At 41.4% G+C, this 24007-nt stretch overlaps 3 protein-coding genes across 5 annotated transcripts in view; 1 reads left to right on the top strand and 2 right to left on the bottom strand.

The window, feature by feature from the left end:
* Positions 1–1766: 1766 nt before the first annotated feature.
* LOC131129909 (Na(+)/H(+) exchange regulatory cofactor NHE-RF2) lies at positions 1767–14473 on the bottom strand. The gene is made up of 6 exons (XM_058073856.1): positions 13920–14473; positions 11565–11867; positions 6690–6875; positions 4654–4800; positions 3112–3333; positions 1767–2274 (listed from the first exon to the last, which is right to left on the bottom strand). The coding sequence occupies exons 1-6, from the start codon at positions 14124–14126 to the stop codon at positions 2107–2109; spliced, it is 1233 nt and encodes a 410-aa protein (XP_057929839.1). The 5' UTR covers positions 14127–14473; the 3' UTR covers positions 1767–2106.
* A 250-nt stretch (positions 14474–14723) lies between these two features.
* nthl1 (nth-like DNA glycosylase 1) lies at positions 14724–19797 on the bottom strand. The gene is made up of 6 exons (XM_058069432.1): positions 19587–19797; positions 18737–18999; positions 18494–18664; positions 18239–18398; positions 17224–17329; positions 14724–16312 (listed from the first exon to the last, which is right to left on the bottom strand). Exons 1-6 carry the CDS (start codon positions 19789–19791, stop codon positions 16024–16026), a joined length of 1194 nt encoding a protein of 397 aa, XP_057925415.1. The 5' UTR covers positions 19792–19797; the 3' UTR covers positions 14724–16023.
* Positions 19593–24007, top strand: part of tsc2 (TSC complex subunit 2) — a 34107-nt gene continuing 29692 nt past the window's right edge. For 2 of the 3 annotated variants that reach the window (XM_058069431.1, XM_058069429.1), the window contains exons 1-7: positions 19596–20193; positions 21179–21356; positions 21431–21517; positions 21594–21704; positions 21781–21928; positions 22012–22129; positions 22212–22260. In XM_058069431.1, coding sequence (XP_057925414.1) covers positions 21222–21356; positions 21431–21517; positions 21594–21704; positions 21781–21928; positions 22012–22129; positions 22212–22260 — 648 coding nt within the window. In that variant the 5' untranslated portion in view covers positions 19596–20193; positions 21179–21221. Of the gene's footprint in view, positions 20194–21178; positions 21357–21430; positions 21518–21593; positions 21705–21780; positions 21929–22011; positions 22130–22211; positions 22261–24007 lie in introns of all 3 variants that reach the window. The other variant, XM_058069430.1, reaches the window with a different exon arrangement.

Genomic DNA, 24007 nt, shown 5'->3' with positions numbered 1-24007 from the left:
GACACGCCCAACAAACCACATACAAATCCGAACTTTATTCACTGTTTTTTGTGTTTATTTAGAATGCTTTTCCTGTCCTTGCTTATGCTTTTTAGTTTCATTATAGTTTATTTTCTGAATGGTACAAACGTGTTGGTCGAAATGTGTCCGAGGCAAACAAAAATGTCAAGTCTTGAAAAAATAATGAATTAATTCTAGCATTTTACACACACACAAGCAAACTACAGAGAACATTTCTAAAAAAAAAAAAGATCACATTTTCTACCTTGTCTTTATTCCCATCGAGCAAAAACATCTAGCTTCCTTTTACTGAAGAAAAGCTTACACTGAAGAGAAGCAGGTATGTTATGTTGATATTATTCATTCATTCATTTTCTACCGCTTAGCCTCATGAGGGTCGCGGGGGGTGCTGGAGCCTATCCCAGCTGTCTTCGGGCGAGAGGCGGGGTCAGCCAATCACAGGGCACATATAGACAAACAACCATTCACACTCACATTCATACCTATGGACAATTTGGAGTCGCCAATTAACCTAGCATGTTATTGGAATGTGGGAGGAAACCGGAGTACCCGGAGAAAACCCACGCATGCACGGGGAGAACATGCAAACTCCACACAGAGATGGCCGAGGGTGGAATTGAACTCGAGTCTCCTACCTGTGAGGCCTGCGTGCTAACCACTCGTCCAGCCCAATTTGATATTGTTTTGGTTTAAATTAAAGATACAACCTCTAAGGCTTTAACAACAACAACAAAAGTCTACAATTTTATCAGACATGCAGATAAAATCACAAGTACATAAACATAAGCACATCTTAAAGACTGCTTTACAGTTTATATGTATAGTCCTGTTGGCCCACACAGGGTACCATTTGTCATGATGTGTGTGTCTGTCATCATTTAACACAAGCGTGGGGTGTGAAAATTTCACAGAACAGATAATGTATGCATATGGGCCATTCCACTGAATCAGTACCATTTGTGGTCCCAGGAAATGAAATGTATAAATGTACACATTTAATTAACTAGTAAGTATAAATATTTTTTTTGTATTAATTGGAAGTTCAAAATAACACAGTTTAATAGAATAATTTAATCTACTTTGACCACTGGAAAAAAAATAGTTAATTATATGCTGAAAAACCATTCCTGTTGATTTCAGTCCTTTCATCCATCCATCTTCTATGCTGCTTATCCTCACTAGGGTCACGGGTATGCTGGAGCCTATTCCAGCTGTCTTCAGGCGTGAGGCGGGATACACCCTGGACTGGTGGCCAGCCAATCACAGGGCACATATAGACAAACAACCATTCACACTCACATTCATACCTATGGACAATTTGGAGTGGCTAATTAACCTAGCATGTTTTTGGAATGTGGGAGGAAACCGGAGTACCCGTAGAAAAACCCACGCATGCACGGGGAGAACATGCAAACTCCACACAGATATGGCCGAGGGTGGAATCGAACTTGGGTCTCCTAGCTGTGAGGTCTGCGCGCTAACCCCTCGACCGCCGTGCAGCTGACGTAATTATTGTATTAAAAAAATCATCATGGGCGGCACGGTGGTCGAGTGGTTAGCGCGCAGACCTCACAGGTAGGAGACCAAAGTTCAATTCCACCCTCGGCCATCTCTGTGTGGATGCGTGGGTTTTCTCCGGTTTCCTCCCACATTCCAAAAACATGCTAGGTTAATTGGCGACTCCAAATTGTCCATAGGTATGAATGTGAGTGTGAATGATTGTTTGTCTATATGTGCCCTGTCCAGGGTGTACCCCGCCTCTTGCCCAAAAACAGCTGGGATAGGCTCCAGCACCCCCGCGACCCTCGTGAGGAAAAAAAATACACTAATAAAGAAATATTAGTGTATTCAAAAACGTATTCAAAAAGGAAATAAAGTTACCTGAGATGGACTGATACACGACTCAAAATGAACCAACAAAAGGCACCAATGTGGTGGAATGGCCCATATACAGTAAATGACATAACCAATCTAAATGATCACTATCACTATGATTGTTACTGTTTGTATTTACTTTTGACCAAGTGAATGGTATCATAGTTCATAAACCATCCTTGTTGTCTGCATTCTTCTTATTCTGTGCAATCAGAAGTTGCTAAAGATCTCCTGTTTCTTGCTCCAATCCATAGGGGGCGCCTTCTTTTTGTGGCGCCCGGCAAGCACCTTTTGTTTCGCCTCGGCCGCAGTCGGGCTCAAGCGGAGACCGCTGTCCAAGAAAGGGTCGGAAACTCGCCTGTCATCCTCATCGGGGACCTCCAACACACACATTTAACATGACTTAGATTCAAACATTCAGCTCATCATTTAGATCAGGGGTCTCAAACATGCGGCCCGCGGGCCAAATGTGGCCCACAGGACACTAGTTTGAGGCCCCCGCCTTGATATGAAAGTTTAATATGAATGCTGTATGGTATCATGTATCCAGAAAAAAAATATTACGTTTGATTAATGTTCATGTTAAAGGTTAAATAACTGTTAATAGTTATCCTCTTTATCCGTGTGGAAGTGGTAAGTTTTTGGCTTTTTAAGTTTAAAGGAAGTAACTTGGAGTCTACCGTTTAGGTCGCTAGCTCTCTAGTTTGCGAGTTAGCATGTGTCTCAAGACCCTGCAGTTGCGCAATATGTTGTAAATAAAAAGAGTATAAATGTGACTATAGTCGTGTTTTGTCATGTCTACAGGGCTCTAATAATGCTTTGTTCATTTTAATCTGAAAAAAATCATTTGTCTACCCACCAACTATATGTGGTTTCTTAAGTTTTTATTATTTGCCGTTTTATTATTATTATTATTATTATATTTATTTATTTCTGATTGATTATTTTTCTTTATTCTTGATTTGTTTATTTATTATATTTCTTATTTCTTATTTTGTGTAGAAAAATAAATATGTTTTATCAGAACTTTTCTTGTAAAAAATCGGAACCAAAGCAAAGTTTATTCATTTTTCTGTTTTTAATAAATGCGTTTTTTTTTGGAAAACCTGATGCGGGCCCAGCCTCGCCCACACCCTAGCTCCAGTGGCCCCCCAGGTAAATTGAATTTGAGACCCCTTGATTTAGATGATGTCCACACTCACACTTCTCTCTCACCTGGAAGCTCATGTCAGAGCTACTGATCTCTGATTGGGTGGTGGAGCTGGTGGAGGACTGGGATGCACAGCTTCCGTTGGCTCGGGGTTTAGGGGACATGTTTGTGATGGTGGCGTCTGTTAGGGTCACATGTATGATTGGTGCTTCCGTGGTGGAATGGTGGTCAATGGTTGGTGAAGGTGAAGATGATGCAACTTCTGCAGCTGATTCATCCATGTAGACCTGTGAGAAACAGGAGAGGAATTTAAACAAATTTTTTGCTCAAAAACGAAAAAAAAAAAAGCTAAATCCACTTTTTAAAAAGTAATGTACTCAACACTACTAGATTTGTTATCTTCCAATAAGTAATGCCACATTGTTGCCACAAAAGTACTACAGTCTTCCCTTGCCGCATTGTGGTTTGAATTTCACGGTTTTACTCTGTTGTGGTTTTTCAAACATCCATCTTCTATTGCTTATCCTCACTAGGGTCGTGGGTATGCTGGAGCCTATCCCAGCTGTCTTTGGGGCGAGAGGCGTTCATACCTATGGACAATTTGGAGTCACCGATTAACCTAACATGCATGTTTTTGGGATGTGGGAGGAAATCGGAGTACCCGGAGAAACAGGGAGAAGATACAAACTCAGGTCTTCCCGATCTCCTGACTGTGTGGCCCTACATCAGGGGTCTCAAACAAGCGGCCCATCAGATTTTTTCATTTGTGTGCGTTGCTTGTCCTATAACATCATAAACCAGTGGTCTCAAACATGCGGCCCGCGGGCCAAATGTGGCCCGCAGGACACTAGTTTGAGGCCCCTGTCTTGATATGAAAGTTTAATGTTAGCGCGGCCCGCGCAAGTTTGATGTGGATGCTGTATGGTATCATGTACCCAGAAAAAATTATTACGTTTGATTCATGTTCATGTTAAAGGTTAAATAACTGTTAATAGTTATCCTCCCTATCCGTGTGGAAGTGGTAAGTTTTTGGCTATTTAAGTTTAAAGGAAATAACTTGAAGGTTTCCGTTTAGGTCGCTAGCGCTCTAGTTTGCGACCTAGTTAGCTAACTAACTGCGAGTTAGTTAGGTGGACGAGTGGTTCGCGCGCAGACCTCACAGCTAGGAGACCAAAGTTCAATGCCACCCTCGGCCATCTCTGTGTGGAGTTTGCATGTTCTCCCCGTGCATGCGTGGGTTTTCTCCGGGTACTCCGGTTTTCCTCCCACATTCCAAAAACATGCTAGGTTAATTAGCCACTCCAAATTGTCCATAGGTATGAATGTGAGTGTGAATGGTTGTTTGTCTATATGTACCCTGTGATTGGCTGGCTGGCGACCAGTCCAGGGTGTACCCCGCCTCTCACCTAAAGACAGCTGGGATAGGCCCCAGCACCACCGCGACCCTCGTGAGGATAAGCATTAGAAAATGAATGAATAATTACGCCCATTTTTTATGTGATAGAAAAGTGGATTTATGACTGAATTTACTGAATAAATCACTAATTTTCTCATAAAACACAGTATGTGCATAAACATAAGGCAAAGGAACCACATAGAATACATACGTGTCGTGCAGTAGGCGTGATCCCCAGTCTATGGAAGAGCTCGTCTGTCTCCTGGTCGACCACCAGGAGGCGCACTTCTTGCTCACTTACTCTAATGAGTGCCACAACCTCAGAGTGCTTCATACCTTCAATGTTCACCCCGTTTACCTGACAAACAGTAGACATGGAAAAAAAGGAAAGTGTAAAGGACATGTGGAGCTGCCGTGATGTTAACGAGAAAGGACAGAGACTAAGTAGTATCCTTTATACAACGTGACAAGCAGGAGCCATGTTTTGCCTCACCTGGGGGGGGAAAAAAACTGTAATTTGAGTGGAAGCGGGTTGATTTGCATGACACAATTTCCTCTACACGACACTAAAATGTCTCCCACAGAGGGAGTTTGGCACCAACCTTTCATGTGTTCCTTTTAAGATGATATAAAAGTCAACATTTCCAGCCTTTCACCATGTAAACACACCGTCTCTCTCTCACTTCCAGTCTAAGAACTTCTAATTCCAGCTCATCTGCTTTAATCCTATCACACTGCAAATCAGTGCAAGGACCAGATTAATAGGGGGGCACTCCTTTCCCACTCCTTTCCCACTCAGTTACATTCAATTCTACACCTAATGTGCCCTATTTATGTATCATTTAGAAATACACAGCAGGGATGCTTCTGTGGGCGTTACGTCGACCGCTAGCTACTGGTGGAACGCTTGTGTCACCCACATTATAAACATTCATTCATTCATTTTCTACCGCTTTTCCTCACTAGGGTCGCGGGCGGGGGTTGCTGGAGCCTATCCCAGCTGTCTTCGGGCGAAAGACGGGGTACACCCTGGACTGGTCGCCAGCCAGCCAATCACAGGGCACATATAGACAAACAACCATTCACACTCACATTCATACCTATGGACAATTTGGAGTCACCAATTAACCTAGCATGTTTTTGGAATGTGGGAGGAAACCGGAGTACCCGGAGAAAACCCACGCATGCACGGGGAGAACATGCAAACTCCACACAGAGATGGCCGAGGGTGGCATTGAACTTTGGTCTCCTAGCTGTGAGGTCTGCGCGCTAACCACTCGTCCACCTAACTAACTCGCAGTTAGTTAGCTAACTAGGTCGCAAACTAGAGAGCTAGCGACCTGAACGGAAACCTTCAAGTTATTTCCTTTAAACTTAAATAGCCAAAAACTTACCACTTCCACACGGATAGAGAGGATAACTATTAACAGTTATTTAACCTTTAACATGAACATGAATCAAACGTAATAATTTTTTCTGGGTACATGATACCATACAGCATCCATATCAAACTTGCGCGGGCCGCACTAACATTAAACTTTCATATCAAGGCGGGGGCCTCAAACTAGTGTCCTGCGGGCCACATTAAAGGAAATAACTTGAAGGTTTCCGTTTAGGTCGCTAGCTCTCTAGTTTGCGACCTAGGTGGACGAGTGGTTAGCGCGCAGACCTCACAGCTAGGAGACCAAAGTTCAATCCCACCCTCGGCCATCTCTGTGTGGAGTTTGCATGTTCTCCCCGTGCATGCGTGGGTTTTCTCCGGGTACTCCGGCTTCCTCCCACATTCCAAAAAACATGCTAGGTTAATTAGCGACTCCAAATTGTCCATAGGTATGAATGTGAGTGTGAATGGTTGTTTGTCTATATGTGCCCTGTGATTGGCTGGCTGGCGACCGGTCCAGGGTGTACCCCGCCTCTCGGTCGAAGACAGCGGGGATAGGCTCCAGCACCCCCGCGACCCTCGTGAGGAAAAGCGTTAGAAAATGAATGAATGAATGAATTATCGGTGCTGATAATTATCGGCACGATATATCAGCTATCGGCTAATATTGGTTGATATGGGTATCTGATTTTTTGTCACATTACACATATCGGTATCGGCTGGTATCAATATTGGAAATTGAAAGTCGGACAATATCGGCATGTGGGTTTTTGGCAAAAAAGTAAATATCGGACATCCCTAATTAATATAGATATATATTTTTTTTTCTATAAAAAGTATAAGCACCACGGCCAGAGTGTGTGTACCTCCACCAGCCGGTCTCCTGGACGCATGTCTGCACTCTCAGCAGGCGAGTGGGGGTCCACGGAGCGTACAAATTGTCCACACTTTGCCTTATTGTTGTGTAGGTTGAAGCCATAGCCTTGTTCCCCTTTCACCAGATGACACAGGCGGGGAAGGAGCTCGGTTGATGGCTCTGGTGAGGCCTCCATCTGTAGTGAGGGAATGTTGAAAATGGTAAATATCAGCATTTTTGTTTTTTAATTACACTACTTGTTTTTGCTTTATTTTTCTACTTTTGCTGTTTAAAAAATATTTCTTCAATGTGCCACGGTGCGCATATGGCCTCTGTGGCACACTTTGGATACCCCTGGTTTGTTTCAGCAGAAAGGGTGAAAACAAACCAAACCTTCTTGGGACTCTTGCTGATCAGGGGTTGGGTTGCAAACTGTTGCAAACCCCTTGTCATGTATGTTTCTTAGCTACCTTTTGAGTGTTAACTTGCTGCGTGATGATTATAGCTCATATAAAATGACACCGTGAGTCAGACTGAGTAATGACCCCCCTGTGATTTCTAACGGGTTGATAAGATTGTTGTGAATTTGCATCATAATCTCATGATTGGCTCCTGTCAATGTGCAGTACAGTCTGTTTTTCTCTCTAAATGATGGTACATAGTATACTGCTTTCAATGAAAGTCTTGACTTCAAAAGTATTTCATGTTTATATCTGTGTTTGACCTCTTTAGGCAGGCTTTATCTGGGCGTCTGCCGCTCTCACGCAACAATGAAATCTTGTCTGTCTGTGTTTACGTTGGATAAATGTCAACCATTGCTCACTTGAGACAAGACGGCGATGAAACAAATTCAGACTGCACTTCCGGAATAACAAACAAAAAACAGACTGTGTACATATAGTATTTATACTGTTTATTCTGCATATTTTGTATTTTCATTCTTTTTTTTAATAGATGTGTCTGCACCTACTTCACCAAAACAAATTCCTAGTATGTGTTTGATGATATCTGGCAATAAACCATTTCTGATTCTGATTCTGATTCTGATTCTGAAAAACAAAAGTATTGAATACACTTGTTTGTTGCTCTCCTTTGTATACATTTTGTTGCATTCCCCGCTTTCAATTTCAAGTTCAGTCTTTGAAACATGATTTGTGCTTCTGTGTTGACGCGCCTTCTCCTGATTTTTAGATCAACATTTGAAATAAAAATAGAATGTTCCAGCAGTTATTGTCTCTTTAATTGAATCATTGAATCGATTGAACCGGACTGCTCAGATTGTCTTAGAAGCAGACTTCATTTATTCATGCTCAAAGATTATGCGGAACAAACAAAAGTACAGTAAACCTCGGATATATCGGATTCAATTGTTCCCACTGGTTTTGTCCGATATAAGCGAAATCCGTTATATGCGTATACCGGAAAATGTCCGTTTTACGCATATATCGGATTTATATCCGGTATATGCGTAAATGGGATTTTATCCGTTATAAAAAGGCACTTCCTTGACTATGTTTCCAATGTACCTGGACGCGCAGGCAACGCTGCAAACGCTGCAAATGACGTCGTATAGCGGCCTGTCACGATTCGGCGAATCGGAGCGCCACGATGCGGCCATCCGATATATGCGAGGGAAATTTCATGGAAATGCATTGGAACGGGACTGGAGATTTTGTCCGAAATAGGCGAAATCCGTTATAAAAAATCCGATATATGCAATGAATTTTTATTGGAAATGCATTACAGAAAAATCGGTTCTTTTTTATCTGTCCGTTGTGAGCGAATTTCCGATATATCCGAGTCCGATATATCCGAGGTTTACTGTATCACTAGATAGGACAGCTCTCGTCTGAAAATTTGGTGCAAAATCCAAAGTATTTATCATCTGGATGACTGAGTTGACTATGAACCATCATTTGCTCACAACAAAGGAAGCTAACAAGCTAAATAGTTGACGAGTTGAAGAGTTATGGAGTCTACATCACGTCATACGTGCAAACCTGATGAAGCGGTATAAAAGCAATTGTGTCCAAAGTGACGCCAGTTGTTGCATTTTTTTTTTTTTTTACTAGCCAGTGGCACATTATAGAAAAAACTTAAATAAAACATAAATAAATAAAAACTAATTGAGAATGAGACACATTCACATGCATGAACTGTTGAAGATTCATTCATTCATTCATTTTCTACCGCTTTTCCTCACGAGGGTCGCGGGGGGTGCTGGAGCCTATCCCAGCTGGCGGGGTACACCCTGGACTGGTCGCCAGCCAATCACAGGGCACATATAGACAAACAACCATTCACACTCACATTCATACCTATGGACAATTTGGAGTCGCTAATTAACCTAGCATGTTTTTGGAATGTGGGAGGAAACCGGAGTACCCGGAGAAAACCCACGCATGCACGGGGAGAACATGCAAACTCCACACAGAGATGGCCGAGGGTGGGAATTGAACCCTGGTCTCCTAGCTGTGAGGTCTGCGCGCTAACCACTCGATATTCCTTCCTAATAAAATAAGAATGTGTGCCGTAGGCAAAGTGACCAAGACGATAATACATACAAGTATAATACATATATATACTACAGTGCAGTACTAGTAGTAGTTATATTACACATAATATGGTCATGCTAACAGTGCGTGTACCAGACAAGGCATGAGATTTGGCTGTTTGTGCAAAAGCTGACCTACTCTTATTATATTCATACTGTATATTTTGTACCCGGCCTCTCGCCTGAAGACAGCTGGGATAGGCTCCAGCACCCCCGCGACCCTCGTGAGGAAAATGAATGTATATTTTGTCTTTATATCACAGCCTTTTTTGATTAAGAATGGGAAAGAGAATTGCACCATCCAGCCAAGGGGTAACCACTATTTACCCTGCCTTCGGCTAAACACATGACAGACTGATTAAAGCCGTTGGTCTTGACGATCGAGCGCCACTTTGTTTGGAGGCCAAACACCGCTCTGACAAAGTGTTCCGATGTCAGCAACATCGGGACGTCATCAGGATCTGTGGAAACTTAACACGCTTTACTCGCTGCATCGGTAACTATGAAAAATGACTACAAGATGTCTTTTTTATGTATGCACCTTGACCTCCAGCCGACCTTTATAGGATGAATTGCAACTAAGCTTACGAGCCATGAAACGCTCTCTCTCAAGTCCAACATCAACGTGTATGTGTGCCAACTTAAAACTGAGAACTCCAGACTGAACCTTTGGAAGTCAGTCTAAGGCATGGGTCTCAAACACGCGGCCTGAGCTAGCGACCTGAACGGAAACCTTCAAGTTATTTCCTTTAAACTTAAATAGCCAAAAACTTACCACTTCCACACGGATAGGGAGGATAACTATTAACAGTTATTTAACCTTTAACATGAACATGAATCAAACGTAATAATTTTTTCTGGGTACATGATACCATACAGCATCCATATCAAACTTGCGCGGGCCGCACTAACATTAAACTTTCATATCAAGGCGGGGGCCTCAAACTAGTGTCCCGCGGGCCGCATGTTTGAGATCCCTGGTTTATGATGTTATAGGACAAGCAGCGCACACAAATGAAAAAATCTGATGGGCCGCTTGTTTGAGACGCGGCCACATTTGGCCCGCAGGACACTAGTTTGAGGCCCCCGCCTTGATATGAAAGTTTAATGTTAGTGCGGCCCGCGCAAGTTTGATATGGATGCTGTATGGTATCATGTACCCAGAAAAAATTATTACGTTTGATTCATGTTCATGTTAAAGGTAAAATAACTGTTAATAGTTATCCTCCCTATCCGTGTGGAAGTGGTAAGTTTTTGGCTATTTAAGTTTAAAGGAAATAACTTGGAGGCTACCGTTTAGGTCGCTAGCTCTCTAGTTTGCGAGTTAGCGTGTGTCTCAAGACCCTGCAGTTGCGCAATATGTTGTGAATAAAAAAAGTATAAATGTGACTATAGTCGTGTTTTGTCATGTCTACGGGGCTCTAATAATGCTTTGTTCATTTTAATCTGAAAAAAATATAATTTGTCTACCCACCAACTATATGTGGTTTCTTAAGTTTTTATTATTTGCTGTTTTATTATTATTATTATTGTTATTATATTTATGTATTTATTACTGATTGATTGATTTTCTTTATTCTTGATTTGTTTATTTAGTTTTCATCTTATTTTGTGTAGAAAAATAAAAAGTAAGATATTTGAGAACAATTTTTTTTGAAAAACCTGATGCAGCCCAGTCTCACCCAGACCCAAGCTCCAGTGACCCCCAAGTAAATTGAGTTTGAGACCCCTGGTCTAAGGTGTTAACAGTCAGTATGCACAGAGCAACAGCCCTCTTCAACAACACAATACTGTAGTTACCACACCTCTTTGAGAACAGTGCCTTGTAAACATACACGTCACGGTGACGTCGGATCTTTTGAGGGCAGAGGGTGTTAAAAATCTGTAATGACGTTTACTTTTTTTGTTCTTAAATGTTTCCCTTCCAACTGGACTGTGGGAACAATGATTATCACAGGACTGCAATCTATTTGTGGCATGGCGGTTTGGTGGGCTGAGTGACGATGTAGTTGTTGAATTTGCATAATTGAAAAATTATGCAAATTTCATGTATTGCACGTATGAAAAATTATGAAAAAAAAATTTGAAAAAAAAAAAATAATTAGCTGAGATGCATCTGCAAAAAGTGAGTAAAAAACATTAAAAATGACGGGCCTCACAGTAGTACTCGCTGATTGTTGAAAAGTACAATTTGTGGTATCTGTCTCCAAAAGTACCTTCAGGCTCCCACATACTGTAAATGAATGTATTGGAAACAATGCAGTTCATTATTGCTAACATACGCGTATCCTCCCCATAAAGCATAATACCGATGACATCATATTATATTACCTCCGTATCCGTTACAGTACTCGATGTCACTGAGGATCTCTTGACCTTGCCTCCGAGGGTCACGGGAGTGGGTGACTCTGCAGGAAGAGTGTCATCAGACTTGAGGGACCTGGGTGAAATCGTCCGGGGTATGGGAGAAGTGGACGGTGTGGTCCCAGGCGAGGGACGCGGGGAGAGGGTTCCCATCTCGATGGCCAAATCCTCTGTGCAAGCCAGGCCGCAACTCTGGAGGTAGTCTTCCGTATTTCGATCCACTACCAGTAGTCTGGTACGGTGAGGTACCTCTCGAATACGCTCCACCACCTGTACACAGTGCGGGCATGTTACATGTTACTCTTAAAATCTGGCCCACGTTGCAAGGAACCAATCACATCAACAAACAATGTGCCAATGGTTATCTTTGCATCATAGTCATACTTTCACTTTGAACTATTCCTACAGCAGGGGTCTCAAACTCAATTTACTTGGGGGCCACTGGAGCTAGGGTCTGGGTGAGACTGGGCCGCATCAGGTTTTACAAAAAAAACAAAAAAATGCATTTATTAAAAACAAATAAATAAATAAATAAATAAATAAACAAATCAAGAATAAAGAAAATCAATCAATCAGTAATAAATAAATATAATAATAATTATAATAATAATAAAAAAACGGCAAATAATAAAAACTTAAGAAACCACATATAGTTGGTGGGTAGACAAATTATTTTTTTCAGATTAAAATGAACAAAGCATTATTAGAGCCCTGTAGACATGACAAAACACGACTATAGTCACATTTATACTCTTTTTATTTACAACATATTGCGCAACTGCAGGGTCTTGAGACACATGCTAACTCGCAAACTAGAGCGCTAGCGACCTAAACGGTAGCCCTTCAAGTTATTTCCTTTAAACTTAAATAGCCAAAAACTTACCACTTCCACACGGATAGGGAGGATAACTATTAACAGTTATTTAACCTTTAACATGAACATTAATCAAACGGAATATTTTTTTTTCTGGGTACATGATACCATACAGCATCCATATCAAACTTGCGCGGGCCGCACTAACATTAAACTTTCATATCAAGACGGGGGCCTCAAAGTAGTGTCCTGCGGGCCACATTTGGCCCGCGGGCCACGTGTTTTTTTTGCATGTTCAGATCATCACACAAATATAAAAAAAACTTAATAACTGGTGAGCCGGCGGCACGGCGGACGAGTGGTTAGCGCGCAGACCTCACAGCTAGGAGACCAAGGGTTCAATTCCACCCTCGGCCATCTCTGTGTGGAGTTTGCATGTTCTCCCCGTGCATGCGTGGGTTTTCTCCGGGTACTCCGGTTTCCTCCCACATTCCAAAAACATGCTAGGTTAATTGGCGACTCCAAATTGTCCATAGGTATGAATGTGAGTGTGAATGGTTGTTTGTCTATATGTGCCCTGGGATTGGCTGGCCACCAGTCCAGGGTGTACCCCGCCTCTCGCCCGAAGACAGCTGGGATAGGCTCCAGCACCCCCAGCGACCCTCGTGAGGAAAAAGCGGTAGAAAATGAATGAATGAATGTATATGACATGCTAAATTAAGTTCATGTAATAGCCAACATTATTATTTGAACATAACTTAAAAAAATAAAGTTAGCAACTTAGAAAGTTTATCTAAATCAATTAATTACATTTTTTTACATTGCATTTATGTATTAAATCAAGTGTTGTCAACAGATACTCTGAATTACTTTTTAGAGTGTAAATTCCTAAAGACGTGATTTTAATAATTTTAATATATATTTAATATTTATAATATAATATAATGTAATATATATAATATATATGAAATATAATATATTATAATATATAATATAATATAATATATATTTTTATATAATAAAAATATATATTTTAATAATAATAATATATATCTCGCGGGACTCAGAATTTGATGATGTTCTACTCACTTCAATGACGTGTGGCTTGTTTTATTTCACATGCATTGTGGCGGTGAATAAAGATTATATCAAGAATACTATATGTAATTGTCCAAATACTTCTCCCTGGACCAAAATGTAACAAAAGAAAAAAGTTATGTTGCCATGACAACAACAGAAGCTGCACCAACAAACGATTCCAGACAGTAAAGAAACTTTGGAGATGAACCACATTCATCCATCCACACTAAGAGTTCCCTCCAGTTCAACATGATCCCTTTTACACAAGGCTCACATTAACCCATTTAAGTACCCCCCCCCCCCCCCTCCTCCTCCTCCTGGGGCAAAGAAAAAGTTGTCCAACAGGTATTTATTTATTGTTTCCTCTTCTAAGAGGCAAGGAGCCACCTGTGAGTTGGAAGTAACATGTCCACGGAAGCGTCACTCACCTGATGGTGGCTTTCCTTCTCCACATTCTCCCCGTTCACCTCCACCACCCGATCCCCGGGTCTCAGCCCGGCCAGGTCAGCCGAAGAGCCGGGCTCCACTCTCCGGATAAACTGTCCACCTTTGTTCTTCTCACCGTGAAGATGGAATCCATAACCGTGTTCTGTTTTGATCAGGTAGCACACCCTGGGTCTCAGCTGGATCTCCATCCCAGCAAGTCAGACGCAGCAAACGGGTTCAAGTGATTTGGGGTCACGGACTCTTAATCCAACAAGACTGAGGGCTCCTGTGCCCAAAAGATCATCACCATTACGCATGATGCGGTACGATTAGTGATCCACGATGCTCAAAAAAGTTGCCTCAAACCAACCAACCTTAAAACTAACCAATGCGCACGCATGGAGCGGTCAAAGGTATGCGTCAAAAAAAGTAGTCCATAAATCAGGCGCAGATGCTAAACCCCGTCCGTGGGACGGTATTATCAGAGATCAGAGATTAGAAAGCTGCTCCTCCGCTTAATTGTCCTTGTCAGGTGGGAGGTGTTTCCAACTGTGTGAGAAGGAGGCGCCAACAGCGACACGTTGGGTCGAGTTGACGCACACCCAAGGACGCAGCGCACCCGAGCTGCACTGGCGCACTACTGCATCGTCACCAGACAATATGAGGGCAGACAGAGGCGATTCTAGAGGGTGGGGGTGTGTATCCAACGCATGTCAATAGTGCGTGTTCATATCCTTTCAAAATAAAAGCAATATACACCACTCATAGTAACTAACGATGACGTTTTATAACAAGAGAACAGCAAAACAATACAGTAAATACATACAGGCATATTATTAACAACACATTCAGTATCCTCTTTTTGGAATTGTATAACAAAATATATATTTGTCACTTTTCTGTAACTGATTTGGACAGGTTTAATGTTGTACATTTTAAAGCATAACATAACACAACACTTTTATTTTCCCATTTTTCTCAAAAGATTCTGTGTACACAAAATTATTTTCTATTATTTCAAATTCATTCATTCATTTTCTACCGCTTTTTCCTCACAAGGGTTGCGGGAGGGATGCTGGAGCCTATCCCAGCTGTCTTCGGGCATGAGGCGGGGTACACACTGGTACACACTGGTCGCCAGCCAATCACAGGGCACATATAGACAAACAACCATTCACACTCACATTCATACCTATGGACAATTTGGAGTCGCTAATTAACCTAGCATGTTTTTGGAATGTGGGAGGAAACCGGAGTACCCGGAGAAAACCACAAAACTCCACATAGAGATGGCCGAGGGTGGAATTGAACCCTTGTCTCCTAGCTGTGAGGTCTGCGCGCTAACCACTAGACCGCTGTGCCGCCCCTATTTAAAATTAATTCATTCATTTTCTACCGCTTTTTCCTCACGAGGGTCGCTGGAGCCTATCCCAGCTGTCTTCGGGCGGTACACCCTAGACTGGTCGCCAGCCAATCACAGGGCACATATAGACAAACAACCATTCACACTCACATTCATACCTATGGACAATTTGGAGTGGCCAATTAACCTAGCATGTTTTTTTGGAATGTGGGAGGAAACCGGAGTACCCGGAGAAAACCCACGCATGCACGGGGAGAACATGCAAACTCCACACAGAGATGGCCGAGGGTGGAATTGAACCTTAGTCTCCTAGCTGTGAGGTTTGCGCGCTAACCACTCAACCGCCGTGCAGCCCCTATTTAAAATGATTTATCTCAAATATTGTTCACAAATCTGTGTTAGTGAGTATTCATAAGTCAGGTGTGGCATATCACAATGCTGATTAGACAGCCTGCTCGGGTGGGCCTTAAGTTGGCCACAATAAAAGGCCACGCCAAAATGTGTGATCTTGTCTGTATGTAGGCACCAAAACCACAAAATTATGTAGCAGTACGCAGTTGGTCAGGAATTCACCCCAGCAATTAGATAATGACCCAAAACATAACCTGCCTCAAGCTGGGATAGGCTCCAGCATACCCCAGTAGGATAAGTGGCATAGGAGATGAATGAACATGAAACGCTGGCTTGTTGCAAAACATTTTAGTGTAAAAATTAGAGCTTTTTTTTTTTTTAATGAAACATACTTAGTGTTTCATCTTACTTTTTAGTGTCCTCCTCTGGGTGGTGGGATTAACCTGATCTGGCAACCCACTTATCATTTCATCCTTAACCACAGTTTCTTTCTTTGCTCTGAGCGAGGAGGCTGGTCCCAGACAGGGCACGGATTGAGTTTTAGTCCGCTTTACGGGAGAGCTTTGATGAGCAGACGGACAGCTATGCTGGTTCAAACACACGGAGCACAGAGGGTTGGTTGGAAGGCAAACCTGCTGTCCAAATCCCACCAGCAACCAGTTCATCTCGCTCCACAGATCCCTGCAACAGTTGGAAGCACAAACACAGCACAAGGAGATGAATAGAAATGCATATTGTCTGACTCAGGGGTGGGCAAACTTTTTGACTGGCGGGCCGCATTCATTTAACAAAATTGACGGGGGGGGGGGGGGGCAGACTCGATATTTTACACGTAACAGTCCAGCTGGAATTATTGTATCTGTAAAAGTGTCATGCAATCTGCTATATGTGCACTTTGAGATCATTTATTTGATGTAAAGTGCGTTATAAATTTATAATAATAAATGTATTATTATTTATATTGATATTATTTGTTATTATTATTATTATTATGTGCCTGTGTCCCTTTTTTTCAGGAGCACTTTGTAAACAACAGACCACATCAAATAACAAAATTATTCTATCTGTAAAAGTGTTATGCAATCTGCTATATGTGCACTTTAAGATCATTTATTTGATGTAAAGTGCATTATAAATTTATAATAATTAGAATAAATGTATTATTAGATATTTTTTGTTATTATTATTTTATATTATTTTTTATTATTATTATGTAAAGTGCTTTATAAATGTATAATAAGAAGAATAAATTTAGTATTATTTTATATTATTTGTTATTATTATTTTATATTATTATTATTTGTTATTATTACTATTATCATTATTATTATTATGTGCCTGTGTCCCTTTTTTCAGGAGCACTTTGTAAACAACAGACCGCATCAAATAACGAAATTGATAAAACCGCCAAACCATGAAAATGTCGTCTCAAGCCATGATGCCAGCTTGTATGTTGACTTTAAATGAAATACTTTGGAAAGAACGGGCGGGCCGTATTCAAACACTTGGCGGGCCGGATGTGGCCCCCGGGCCGTAGTTTGCCCACCCCTGGTCTAACTGATTCTATGGGTCAGCAGAAGATTTGTTGTTACCTTGGTAACCACTCTTCCAGGGCTTTGCGTGTCTCCTCCGGGTTCTTGGTGGGCTTCCTGAGCCAGCCCAGCCTGTTTGAGATCCGATGCACATGTGTGTCCACGCCTGAGAGATGACAAAAATGACTGAACTATTACAAATATAATATTTACTTGCATAAAGTAATGTGGAAAAGTGTTTGCCCCCTTCCTGATTTCATATTATTTTTTGCATGCTTGCAGTATATGTTTCAGGTCATCAAAACAAATAGAAATATTAGTCAATGACAGCACAAATGTACACAAAATGCAGTTTGAAATAAAATATTTGATTATTAAGGGAAAAAAATCCAAACCTATATACTAGCTCTGTGTGACAAAGTGGTTTCCCCCCCTAAATATATATATATTTTTTATATCTGACTGCTGTGCCCCGCCCCGCTTTTACTCATGTTTTAACTGTGTATTAACCAATGAATGAACCAATTGTATTTTGGTGTGTCTTCTATTCTTTTTACTTGCTTTATTCAACTTCATTCTTCTGTAAAGTGTCTTTGTCTACACCCTGGACTGGTCGCCAGCCAATCACAGGGCACATATAGACAAACAACCATTCACACTCACATTCATACCTATGGATAATTTGGAGTCGCTAATTAACCTAGCATGTTTTTGGAATGTGGGAGGAAACCGGAGTACCCGGAGAAAACCCACGCATGCACGGGGAGAACATGCAAACTCCACACAGAGATGGCCGAGGGTGGAATTGAACCCTGGTCTCCTAGCTGTGAGGTCTTGTGTTCAGTTGTGTTATTTAAATTTGTTTAAAGATCTGAAACATTAAAAAGTGACAAATGATTTTGAAACAATTTTTGATGAACTCCAAATTGTTTGACTTTTGATGCGTTTTGAAGGTTCCAGTGTATTTTTTCTGGCACGTTTAATGTTTGGTGACTAATATGTTTTTTTTTTATGCATCTTTTTTGAGTGTTGCATCTTATATGTGACTGCATATGCTATGGCTTTGTGTTCCTACCTATACCAGACACCTGGTCCCAGGCAATGTCCATCGCCAGGTGCGCCATCTTGGGTCCAACCCCTGGGAGACGGACTAGCCCCTCCACGCTGTCTGGGATGTCCCCCCCAAAATCTTTCACAAGCAAGGCTGCTGTCCGCTTCAGAAACTTGACTTTGTTCTACACAGGGATGTGCGCCAAAAGTACGTAAGTAGGTGCAGGTATATTTTCTAAACCAATTACAGTAACTTTTAAAGTGTATTTTGAGTTGTTACCCTCCAGAAGCCGACCGGATAGATAAGTTTTCCCAATGTGTCATCATCAGTGGATAGAATCTTCTCCGCAGTGCAGCCGTGCGCTCGCAGCCTCTGCATAGCGGCAGCTGTCACCTGATCTTTGGTCTGACTGGACAGCATGAGTGACACCAAGACCTGGAAACGCCTCACCTGCAGCACGAAGCGGAGACGCGGTCAGAAAATGTTCACAAGTAACTTTCTAAAGAATAGTTTGATACCCACATTAGATGGAGCCTCTCCGTCGTAGCACTTCTCTGCTCCCATGTGATCCACTGGAGCATCGCGGCTGCTTCTCATCTCACGAATGAATCCCAACTGTTTCTTCCATTCAGGAGGTTCCCACTGTTCTGCCTTCACTGGTGGGGTACCTTCATCATACTCCACCTTTATCTGTCTCCGCCTGCGACCGTGTGACGATAATGGCGGAACGTCTGCTTCTAGTTTGGGCAGAATGGTTGCAAGCTGGAAGAGATCTTGGCTTCCATCTGCAAAAAACAGCAAAAACAAGGAATCACACTGACATATTTATGATTGTACAATGTATAATGCATTATTTAGTACACACATTTTACTTATTTATTTACAAGAGATTCACTATGTTTGATTAAAATACACACCACTGTTAACTTTGATCTTAGAACACAATGGATGTGTACATTTTACTATGGCATGCACTTTTTCTTTGTACACTTCTTTATCCAAAGTTGCATTATGTTTTAGCCAATACTGTATGTTTACCAAGCTGTTGCACTCACAAACTTGGAAGCATTGAATTAATAATTATGATTAATTAAGTAGGAGCTTACTCCAATTAAACGTGTCAACATTTGCATTTGATAATAAGGGACATTTCTTGGAAAAACAAAGAAAATTCTGTTTTTTCCACCAGAATTTCCCTCAAAATGTACAACATAACAGCAACGATGGTTGTCAAAGTGTCCAATTTTGGGGGAGAAGAGGGACAACACTTATACAGGACACTTTCGTCATCTAGGAACTATTGTCATGGGTGTCATTAGCACACACGGATCAATTAATAAGTGTACAAGTACTGTAATATCTTTTATGATACCTAATGTTGACAAGGAGACTCCCGAATCCTCCTCTTCTGCTTTCACAGCCACAGAGGAAACAGCATCCACGTTTCTTCGCTTCTTAAGTCCGGATAGCTTACCTCTTCGGGTGACTACTGTCTTGTTTTGTGAGAAATAAGGAGAGGTCATCCTGAAACGCAACACTACATTAAGCATCACAGTAGCATAGCCACTCGGAATCATAAGTCCTTGTCGTGTTTGCAGGAGGACGATAAAAGAAGGGACACCCAGTTCCACCAAGTTTAAATAAATACAATTTATTTATATGATAAACCACATTAAGTTCACATTTATTTAGGTGTGGATATATTTCACAGGTAATTTAGTCTTCAAAAAAATAAACTGAAATTCATTTTTAGCTTGCGTTAAACTACATTCCCCATAAGTAAGCACTGCTCACATGTTTCTGCCGGAAGTCCTCCTGTCAGACTTTCAGCTCGTCATCCGGTCTGGGAGCGGAGGTCTGTTCTTGCAACACAATAAACCTCCTGCAGTGTGTATATTTAGGCTTATGTCAGTGCACAAACGTGGGTAGCTCTCGTCGTTGCCACCGAATGAAATCTACAAGGATACAACTCTAACAAGGTGAGAAAAGTGGTGTTGAAGGAGGGCTGGTGTTGACCAGGCAAAGAATGCTAGCCTGCTGCAGCGGTGTTAAAGCTAACGGGTCAGCTGCGCCATTATGAATTTCTCCTTTTTTTTTTAGCCTTGTTTGTTATGTTTAGTTCTCATAATGGCTATCTGGTTGCTTGCAGTATGATGCATTCGTAAAACGTAAGTAGAGAAGTTGTTGTCAGCTCCCCCTTCTTCTGTTCCTCTCTGTTACGATGTTTATGTCAGAAAGTTTTTTTTTGCTATCACACACTGCTGCTTGAGTTTTTGTGATTTTTTTTATTGTTTCAGCTGGTCAAAGTTTGACCAGTCCCTCCCAGCTGGGATAGGCTCCAGCATACTCACAACACTAGTGAGTACAATCAGTAGTATGGAAAATGGATGGATGGAGGCTAAAAACACACCTCAATTTGTAACATTCATCGTTGTGCAGTGTTTCCCACAGGGCTGTAATCTATGTGTGGCATGAATTGATATAATTGACGCATGTGCATGTCATTTTTTATGGACAAAAAGTGATCAAAAGCAAAACAGATATGTGTATAAATACGAATTAACTTTATTATATGGCTTCTTTTTGTGTTTTTTTTTTCTTATATCACAAGCAAGACTGTTTGGGTGCTTTTAGGTGGGGGTGGTGGCCTCGCAGAAGCACTGACTGTTGATTCTGAGAATCTGTAAAGTGTGTGCTTTTATACCACCTCATCTTATTCTCATGCGGACCAGGTTGGCTTGAGGTGCGTTAAGAAGCAGACTTAGACAAGCTGTGGTACATTCACTGACAGTTCTATTAAAATATACTAAATGAGGGAAGAAAGACAGGTAGTGGCAAATTTCTTTTGTTCAGGGCAGGCCACCACAAAGAAATGAATGTATAGGTAACTCTAAGCTAAGCTAAGCATAACAATGTCATTGCACTCCGAACACTCAACAGGTATTTACTTTTGTCTTTGCACAGCTTTCCATTCTCACATACATACTCAGCTGCCAAAGGCTTGGACATGAATAAACAACCAAGCAAGGAGAGTCTGAAGGACAAGGTGAAGGGGATCTTTGGACTGGGACCCCCACGTCCTCCTAGCAAACAGAGTGATCACAAGCCATCTGAGTTTATCATTACAACTGATATCATCAAGGTATGTGTTTTAGTTTATTAGTAAGATTATAGAACCAGCTCCCTGATCTCCGTCTTCACTTCTATGTTTCTCAGGAGCTCCACCCTGAGTGCGGCCTACATAACCGTATTCGCACAATGAATCATGTTTGTGATCTTGCCAAAACCAAACGATTTGAGGAGGTGAGTGTGTTTATAATCTGTGTTTTACACGCTTTACACATACATGTGTGCAAATCTTTGTATGTTTGTTTCCCAGCATGCAGTAGAAGCAGTGTGGAAAGCTGTGGAGGACATGTTGTCACAAGAACAGCCACCAGAAGCCAGACATGCTGTCCTGCAGCTCCTCAGGGCCATTATACAGGGACAGGTAGAGCCAAACAACATAGAGAAATGTATTCAAAATTTTAGACATTTACTAAAAATGTATTCATGGTCTTTGAAAGGGTGAGCGACTCGGGCCCCTGAGAGCGTACTTTTTTCGGGTGATCAGAGACTATCAACCCTGCAATGAAGACCTATCTGATAGACTGGAAGTCTTCAAGGCTTTAACTGAGAATGGGAAGGACATCACATACCTTGAGGAGGATATAGGTGATTTTTTTTTAAGACCAGTCAATGTCAATTGATTAGACATTTAGACATTTTCTTCGATTCTATTTTCTCTTCTTTCACAGCTCGCTTTGTCCTATTATGGATGGACATTGGGCTCACTTCTGACTTTCTTCACGTTCTGGTCAATCTGGTGAAATTCAACAGCTGCTACTTGGACCAAAATGTGTCCGTCATGGTCCAGTAAGTTGCACAACAAATGATACCAAGCTGTGTGATTCTGTGTTTTTGCTAAGATTTACAGTACATGTGTGTATTTCTGCAGGAAAATTTGTCTTCTGTGCAACAGAACAACGTCTTCAACAGATATAGAGGTGAGTTACTTTGGAGGTGTGTAGGTCCGTTTAGACCAGGGGTCTCAAACTCAATTTACTTGGGGGCCACTGGAGCTAGGGTCTGGGTGAGACTGGGCCGCATCAGGTTTTCCCCCCCAAAAAAACGCATTTATTAAAAACAGAAAAATGAATAAACTTTGCTTTGGTTCCGATTTTCTACAAGAAAAGCTCTGATAAAACATTCCACTGTTCTCAAATATCTTACTTTTTATTTTTCTACACAAAATAAGATGAAAAATAAATAAAAAAAATCAAGAATAAAGAAAATCAATCAATCAGTAATAAATAAATAAATATAATAATAACAATAAAATGGCAAATAATAAAAACGTAAGAAACCACATATAGTTGGTGGGTAGACAAATGATTTTTTTCAGATTAAAATTAAAGCATTATTAGAGCCCTGTAGACATGACAAAACACGACTATAGTCACATTTATATTCTTTTTATTTACAACATATTGCGCAACTGCAGGGTCTTGAGACACATGCTAACTCGCAAACGAGAGAGCTAGCGACCTAAACGGTAGCCTTCAAGTTATTTCCTTTAAACTTAAAAAGCCAAAAACTTACCACTTCCACACGGATAGGGAGGATAACTATTAACAGTTATTTAACCTTTAACATGAACATGAATCAAACGTAATAATTTTTTCTGGGTACATGATACCATACAGCATCCATATCAAACTTGCGCGGGCCGCACTAACATTAAACTTTCATATCAAGGCAGGGGCCTCAAACTAATGTCCTGCGGGCCACATTTGGCCCACGGGCCGCGTGTTTGAGACCCGTGATTTAGACCAAGGGTCTCAAACTCAATTTACCTGGGGACCGCTGGAGTCTGAAGGAGTATTGGGTGGGAATCTCCGGGTCTCTCGTGATACGCCACTCAATACACGGCTCACGGTAATAAAAACAAATAATTTCATAGTTTATATTTTACTGCATTCAGCTACGCTGAGCTCCAGCTTACCTGTGACCCTAATGAAGGCAGGAAAATGGATGTTTTTTTGATCCAATGGAATCCGATTTGACAATGGAAGTTTTTTTTCAAGATTTTTTAGTAAGTGAAAATTACCATTTATAAATAAAGAATCCTTAATTGGCGACCCCAAATTGTCCATATGTATGAATGTGAGTGTCTATATGTGCCCTGCCATTGGCTGGCGACCAGTCCAGGGAATACCCTGCCTCTTGCCCAAAGACAGCTGACATAGGCTCCAGCATAGCCGCCACCCTAGTGAGGATAAGCGCCATAGAAAATGGATGGATGGATGGAATAAAGAATCCTATTTTGTGGAAATTCAACTATAATAGTTGGGTCTGGATTCAATTAAAAGCAATAAAGGAGGGATTGGTGTATTTTATTTCATTATTGTGCATTCCAGGTGTCTTAGAGTAGTCAACTATTCAGTCTGATTCGGCTATCAATCTCGCCATCGATCGCAAGATTGTCATGTGATCGAGATTGTACCATTCTGTAACTGGGACGACAGAGCCTTTTAGTTTTTGCTGCCCCCTCCCTCTCTGGAGTTCCCTCCCTGCACCAGCCCGTATTTGCCCTGACCTGAAGTCTCATCTACAAACCCATCTCTTCAAACTTGCTTATAATCTTTAATCCCATTTTTGTTTATTCTCATTATAACTGTATATCTTTTGTATTCTTCTGTTTTATGGCGTTGATTGCATTGCTTGCTCCGTTAGAACGTGTCTTTGATTTTT

The sequence above is a fragment of the Doryrhamphus excisus genome, chromosome 1, assembly GCF_030265055.1.
Source record: "Doryrhamphus excisus isolate RoL2022-K1 chromosome 1, RoL_Dexc_1.0, whole genome shotgun sequence".
Lineage (NCBI taxonomy): Eukaryota > Metazoa > Chordata > Actinopteri > Syngnathiformes > Syngnathidae > Doryrhamphus > Doryrhamphus excisus.
The sequence above is the reverse complement of the archived record's forward strand: the minus strand, read 5'-3'. Positions and strand labels throughout refer to the sequence as shown.

Excerpts from the sequence above, each read along its gene's own strand:
- nthl1 (XM_058069432.1), bottom strand. The coding sequence starts at position 19,791 with ATGATTCCGAGTGGCTATGCTACTGTGATGCTTAATGTAGTGTTGCGT. Across the intron at positions 18,665-18,736 it reads ACGGAGAGGCTCCATCTAAT|GTGAGGCGTTTCCAGGTCTT; the intron begins GTGGGTATCAAA and ends TTCGTGCTGCAG. Across the intron at positions 18,399-18,493 it reads ATCCGGTCGGCTTCTGGAGG|AACAAAGTCAAGTTTCTGAA; the intron begins GTAACAACTCAA and ends ATCCCTGTGTAG.
- LOC131129909 (XM_058073856.1), bottom strand. The coding sequence starts at position 14,126 with ATGGAGATCCAGCTGAGACCCAGGGTGTGCTACCTGATCAAAACAGAA. Across the intron at positions 4,801-6,689 it reads CAGGAGACCGGCTGGTGGAG|GTAAACGGGGTGAACATTGA; the intron begins GTACACACACTC and ends ACTGTTTGTCAG. Across the intron at positions 3,334-4,653 it reads TCACGCCTACTGCACGACAC|GTCTACATGGATGAATCAGC; the intron begins GTATGTATTCTA and ends TGTTTCTCACAG.